The following is a 6991-nucleotide window of genomic DNA, read 5'->3' on the forward strand; positions in this document are numbered from 1 at the left end:
AAAGCAGTCCATAGGCCTGTTGCCAGATCTCCATATTTATGCTAGTTTCCTAACCATGTGTAATCTGTCTGAACATTTGACCATTTCCTTCAATATTATCCTTAAGACCGGGAAGGTGAAAGTGTCATGTCCTAATCCACCGTACCCACAACCTAGTGAAGAATGATGTACCAGGAACAAATTTTGTTCCACTGAAGAGCACTGGAAATGAAGAGAAAATGAATATTAGTCACAAAATTAGGTGAAGAACAAGCATGTGGTGTATTTTCTAAATTGGCCTGGTAAAGAAAAAAATTAAGTCTTGACCTGGGTGTTTATTCCCAGCTCCATTAAATTCTATGGAATTTAGGTGATAGAACTCACATTTGGTAGAACAGCCAATTTAAATATGGGGTCCAGTTTCTCTTGAATACATGAAAAACTCACCTCACATGAGAGACTAGAACACTGGAGAGAACAATAACAAAAAAGGCCATTCCTGGCTGTGATAGGTTTCTACTTAAAGAGAGATTTACAGACATGGGACTCCCTTGACCTATATTATTACAGCCTAACAATTACCTCAGAACTTTACCACTTAATTTCCACCTCATTCTGCTGTATGCATAGATCAACCAATATCTCAAATAAGTATACACAGGGTGAAGGCCAGAATGACCCATTTACTGAGGAAGGATCCAGGTCCTATCCACAGGTGTCAAACTCACGGGCCTCCAGATGTTCATGAACTACAATTCCCATCAGCCCTTGCCAGGATAGCCAATGCTCATGTTGGGAGGGCAGAAACCAAACCATTAAGATTTCTGAACTGTGAATACAGTGATATATTGCTTGACAGAGCTGCCTTTTTAGATTATATTTGGTTTAGTAAAAAAACAGAAAATTACAAGTTTTTTTCTCCCCAGTTACTTAAATGATCCTCTCTTTTGGAGTCAGAAAATACTGAACAGTACTACAAATCTAAGGCATGATCATAAAACACTTTTAAAGGTTTCTGATTTCCAAGGGAGGAAGTGAAGCACATCCTTAACCTTCCATTTATTTGATGCAAGTGCTTCATTTCATCTGGACTAGGCTGCACGATATTACAAACAACAATGGAATGAATTATGGACTTTTCTTCTAACTTTCCCCCCTTTTAATACTAAACCAGGAAGTAAAAATTGTATATTTGACATTTTAGAACAAAACAAGAAGAGTTAAGACTGTTCTAAGGCTATGACTGACAGAAAGAAAGGCTCTTTCTAGCCCCCACAATATGCTGTTTTTCTTTCTAGAGTGTGAGCGTGCATGCACACATGTGTGTGTCAAGGAGCTTGTGGTCTTGTGAAATCCATATCTGCAACCTGAAGGGATGCAGTCTGGACACAGCTTTACTGCTTCAGTGAGACCAGGTCTATAAGGCTACAATCCTAAGAATGTTTTCCTCTGAGTAAGCCCCACTGGTAAAAAAAAAAAGGGGGGGGGGAGACAGGCTTCTAAACAGACCATTTTAGGATTGTTCCCTTTGTGTATTAAGTTAACATCAAAATTCATATCACAATATATGTTGTCAATACCACAGCTCAATTCATAGTCCAATTAGAATTAAGACAGTGTGGGATATCATCCTAAAACTGTGGAACAACAACTACCATGAAAGCAATGGAATCAGTCAAATCCCAATAATTAATCTTCAAACCTACATCCAAGGACTTTGATGTAACTAAATATTTATTTGGTTACAGTTTATCAACTCAACAAAGAACCCCATATCCTTAATATCTCTTAAATCTATGAAATGTACTAGTCTGCATCATTTGAAAGGCACTATTGTGCATTATGCACTATAAATGGTATGAAAACTATATATGCAATATGCACTATATACAGTGTACAAGCCATATGCAACATATTGTGTTACATAGTAAGAATAAAACAGTGAGCAATGCTGCATAATACATGTATTGTGCATTACTTTTTACACATTATGAACATTTTCCTCAGTATAATGCAAATCACTATTATACATAAGGCAGGATACCAAAACGGAACACTGTGCTACATCTGAAGTGTGCTGTACATTTGCCTATTCAGTGAAGCATTTGCAGGACGGGAGATGCATTGCCAGTGAAAATGTGTGTCAGTCATTGCCCTTAACAATTTATTAAAAAGATGCCCATTTAAAAAACGTTGGAGTCTTTCTTTAATCATAAGTGTATCGTGCCAAAATAAGGCACCATGTAATTTTAAAGACTGTAATAAGGAAAAAACTAGAGGTATCACATAGCCAGGTGTTATCACTCACCATCCAGGGGTCTTCAAGGCAGCTGGAGCTCAGTAAAAGTCTACTTAACATACTACTTATCCCTTCGGGAACAAAAAGTATAATAAAAATGTAGGACCAGCATTTTTACCAGTTTTTTTTTCCAGGCTTTATTGGCCTCCTCCAACTCTTCCCACCCTGGCTGTGAGAGGCTTTAGTTAGGGATGGCAAGCCTGGTATTTCTAAATTGCACCTCAACTCTCCCGCCTATGGCTTGCTTCAGATCAATCTGCTTTGGCAAACAAATATGTACCCTGGAAAAAAAAAACCCTCATATGTTAATTCAATGCATTATTTTTAACTTGCTCTGCATCTCCCCTTCTTTTCGAGAATCCAAATGAAAACAACTGTAATCAAAGGCACTATGTCTGTGTTTATGTGGTAGCACACCAGTAGTACGTATAGGGCAAGCAAGTGTATCACACCTAAGAATTTATGCGCAGATGCTCGAAGCGTCATTAAAGGCACAAAGCCTCAGGTCACAAAAGGTGGCGCCCGTAGATCCCACATGTAGTTCTCCAGGATCAGAGATATTGGGGGTGGCGGGGTGGGGGTGGGGGTGGGGGTGCACAGTATCATCAAAAGCTGGCCATTCAAGTACTAGGTGCGAGCTTCCTATTTCAAAGTGTTCCAAGAGGGACATGTTTGGCTTCCTCCTCCGCTTCACAAGTACCTTTCCAGTCCGGAGGGAAAGTTGGGCTGCCTCATGTAAGAGTTATTGGCGGCTCCGAACTGCCCGAGCCCGTTGAGCTGGGACGCGGAGAGGCCCAGCAGCTGCTCGGCGTGGTCGGCGCAGGAGGAGGCCGGGCGGCCAGGCTGCAGGGCCAACCTGCCGGGCGCTGCGTAGAGCTGAGTGTTGGGCGAGGCGTAGGCGCCCTGGGGCACCCCGAGGTGGCCCGGGGGAGAGGCCGAGTACGGATAGGCCAGAGCAGGGGCCTGTCGGCCCAACAAGCCGGGGCTGACTTGCTGGCTCTGGAAGCAGCCCTCGGGGGCGCCCATCTCGCCGGCGCTGCTGAGGCCCAGGGCGTGATGCGCCATCTCTGCCCCGACCGGGGAGACCTGCAGGGCTGCGGCTTGTTGCTGCTGCTGCTGCTGCGAGCTGATCAGGCTGTCGATGCTGAACATGCGCGGCTGCAGCGCAGGGGGCGCCGCCGGGTACTGGGGCAGGCCGGCCAGTTGCGCTCCGTAGGCGCCGCCGGGCGAGTAGAGGGGGCCGCCGCCGCCGGCATAAGCGACCCCCGCCGCTGCGCCGTTGCAAGGGCCTGCGCGGGCGACCTGTCCCGGGCTGGGCGTGAAGGCGCTGGCGCTGTGCACGTAGCCGGGGTAGGTGGTGAGGTCGGTGCGCTTGAAGCGCTTCCTGCGCCGCAGGAAGGAGCCGTTGTCGAACATGTCCTCGGCGGCGGGGTCCAGGGTCCAGTAGTTGCCCTTGCCCGGGTGGCCCGGCTCGCGGGGGATCTTGACGAAGCAGTCGTTGAGCGTCAGGTTGTGGCGGATGGAGTTCTGCCACTTCTTGGGGTTCTCCCGATAGAAGGGGAAGCGCTCCGTGATGAACTTGTAGATGCCGCCCAGCGTCAGCCGCCGCTCCGGCGCGTTGGCGATGGCCATGGCGATCAGCGCGATGTACGAGTAAGGCGGCTTGCCGCGCTGCACGGGCCGCTTCCGCCGACGGCCGCCGCCTGCACCGGAGCAAGGTAGCTGCTCCTCGCCTGCCTCCGCCGGGCTGCCCCTGGGCTCGGATTTGATCGACGGCGGCTCCACCTTGCAGCCCGGCGGGGAAGCGCCGTGCAGGTGAGGGGAACCTGGGCTGGCCCCTTGGCTGGGCGAGTGGAGCGAATCGGCTGTCATCGTGCACATACCCGAGAAGAAGTAGAAGTCGGACAGATTCATATACAAGGCGAGCCCCGGGAGGGAAAAGCGGACGACACCAGACAGCTCCCCCGGGGACCAGGTCTCAAGCAGGCACTCGCCTTATATAGATCACGGCCTGGCCCACCCGGGCACGCACCCCTCCTAATTGGTGCAGCGCCTGCCCACCCACCTGTAATCGCCTCTCTCCTCTAGTCTCATGCGCTCGCCACACACACAAACACACACAAACACCACTGTCCCAAGGAGCACAACCCTCATACAGACGTTGCGTGCTGCTCATCTTAAGAAAAAGCCCGAACAGAGCCTTCTGGCTGGGGTTCAGGGGGACGGGAGGGATGCCTGGTTTTCGGGTTCTCTTTCAAACGAAGTCCAGACGGAGAAGCCTTTCTAAAAGTGTGCAGCCCGATCCCAAGTGTGTTTGCCAGGAAGATTCCCACTCACCTCTTGGGGATCTGCTAACACCAGTAGCTCAAAGAGGGACACGCCGCAACAGGTGACTTGTAGGGTACCCCTGCCTTACGGGTTCCTGGGTGATTCCCAGCCACGCCACGGGGAGAATAGTGCGGGTAGGGGTGGAATACTTCGGTTGGGAAAGTGGCACTGCGGCTACCACCCGAACCCGGAGGTCTCTGGATGCGCTCTGTGCACGCACATCCGTTGGCTCTCGTTTGGCTTCGGGCTTACACAGAGCTCTGCTGCAACTCCGGAAGCACACTGGCTTAGAAGCAGGATTTCTGAATTTCAAGAGACATTTCTTTCCGGGACAGATGATTTAGGAATGCGGGCCAGAGTGGTTTGGGGTTTGCTGTTTCTGTCTGGAAGTCCTTCTGCTCAGTCCTCAATGAAATTAATCGCGCTGTGAAGGAGCAACAGCATTTTGGCGCAGATCCCACGCATTTCAGCGGAGCTTGCGTATGACAGCACCTCAGCGTAGAGAGTCCAACATGTGTCAACAATACTTACTGTGTTTATGAAGAGGTCATCATGGAGCAAATTGGACCGGACTCCAAAGGTCTCTCAGCTCCGGTTCTAGAGGCATCACAGGAATCCTTTAACTAGTTGCTCTTCAGGTTTGCAAGATCAATCAGAAGCGACGGATTAAACGCTTTGTGGCAAGAAGGCTGGACAGAGGGCTGTTTACTACTTAGAATGCCTACAGCTCTCCGGGATGATCTGTCCATGCTTGTGTCTTTTCAAGCGTTTAAAACTAGTACTCGGTTTGTTGGACAGTAGAGACAACCACAGGTGTTCCAGTCGGAAAGGAGAATGGGAGGGAGGGGAGTTCTGCTTGTAAAGACGCGGGAAAGAAGAGAGGCCAGTTCCAGCGTTGTGTGGTGCTTAACAGCAGGTGGACTCTAATCTGGAGAACCAGATGTGTTTCCCCACTCCTGCACTCGAAGCCTGCCAAGTGACCTTGGGGCAGTCACAGTTCTCTCCGAACTCGCTCATCCCCACCTACCTCACACGGTGACTAGTTGTGGGGAGGGGAAAGGAAAGGGGGAAATCCAAACTCTTCTCTTTTCTGACTAACTCCATGGAGTGCAGTGGCCCTGCTTGGAGGGGCTCAGTCCTCGCCTTGTCGCCATTGAATCCCTCCATGCAGCATTCGACGAATCCCTGCCCAGCAGCCAAGCTGAGGTTTCATCTCTCCTGGCGACTGGGACATTTTCTTTCTCTCCTTTTCACGCACCTTGGAAGGCGTTCTGGTGCTTGTTCCCCGGCGCTCTCCCCTCCCTCCCTCCCCCATTCCCTTGGGCTGGGGCTGAGTTTCGTGGAATGGGGATTCCAAACGCTTGCAGAGGGATAACCCCCCTCCCCTTTTAGTTTGTCTAGCAAAAGAGAAGTCCACTTGAACCTTAAAGACTCTCATAATTTGTTTCAGTATAAACTATTCTGAGTCACAGTTCACTCACTGTGTCAGATGTGATCATAATGGGGTTTCTTTTTATGGGGAAGATTGTGGCGGAAGGAGAAACTCAGGCTCATTCCGCACACGCAAAATAATGCACTTTCAAGCTGCTTTCACAACTGTTTTTGCCATTCCGCACAGCTTCAAAGAGCCCTGAAAGCAGCTTGAAAGTGCATTATTCTGCGTGTGCGGAATGAGCCTCAGTAATGGGATTTCCCAGCGGGGTCTACGGTTTGCATTGCAGCTCCTTTTTTATTTGCAAGGGAGAGTTTCCAAGAAGACGCTTATATAGCTGATGCAAAATGAACAGGATTAATGGCCAAAATTATTCCCACGAAAATGAGGCCGGTTTAGAATTGCAGCACACGGCGATATGCCAAGTCAGAGTAAACAACGAAGGTCCACCAGCCGTCTGCAGTGCTTCACAGCGCGATCCTAAGCAGAATCGCAATTTTCCAAGGCCGCTGACTTTAATGGACTTAGAAGAACCTAAAAGTTTAGGACTGTTGTCTGATCTGCCACCCCACCCTAAACAACAATACCTTTAATTTAATGAAATTGCTTCCAAGGAACTGTCCTTTTCGGCATCACCAATACGAGATCGAGATCTATGTTGCTCCAAATGGACGAACTTGTGAGGGGGGGGGGGGGAGAACGGGTTTACTTTACCGATCTCGTCAGATCTCGGAAGCCAAACAGGGTCAAGGTCAGCCCTGGCGACTATTGGGGTGGGGAACCTGCAAAACAAATACCAGGGTCATGACGCAGAGGCAGGCAAGGGCAAACCACCTCTGAACGTCTCTTGTCATGAGTCAGCTTGACTTGAAGTTGGCGGGGGGGGGGGGCTGATTGCTTCATGTATGGGTTGGGATCATGGGGAGGGGGAGCAGAGTTACAAATTCGTCTCA

The 6991-nt window shown here is 49.4% G+C and overlaps 1 protein-coding gene across 1 annotated transcript; it reads right to left on the minus strand.

Moving 5' to 3' along the window:
• Nucleotides 1-1435: 1435 nt before the first annotated feature.
• On the minus strand, nucleotides 1436-4232 carry FOXE3 (forkhead box E3). Its single transcript, XM_048495794.1, has one exon. The coding sequence runs from the start codon at nucleotides 4190-4192 to the stop codon at nucleotides 2969-2971; it is 1224 nt and encodes a 407-aa protein (XP_048351751.1). The 5' UTR covers nucleotides 4193-4232; the 3' UTR covers nucleotides 1436-2968.
• Between the last annotated feature and the right edge of the window lie 2759 nt (nucleotides 4233-6991).

Source organism: Sphaerodactylus townsendi, linkage group LG05 (assembly GCF_021028975.2).
Source record: "Sphaerodactylus townsendi isolate TG3544 linkage group LG05, MPM_Stown_v2.3, whole genome shotgun sequence".
NCBI classification, from domain to species: Eukaryota; Metazoa; Chordata; class Lepidosauria; order Squamata; family Sphaerodactylidae; genus Sphaerodactylus; species Sphaerodactylus townsendi.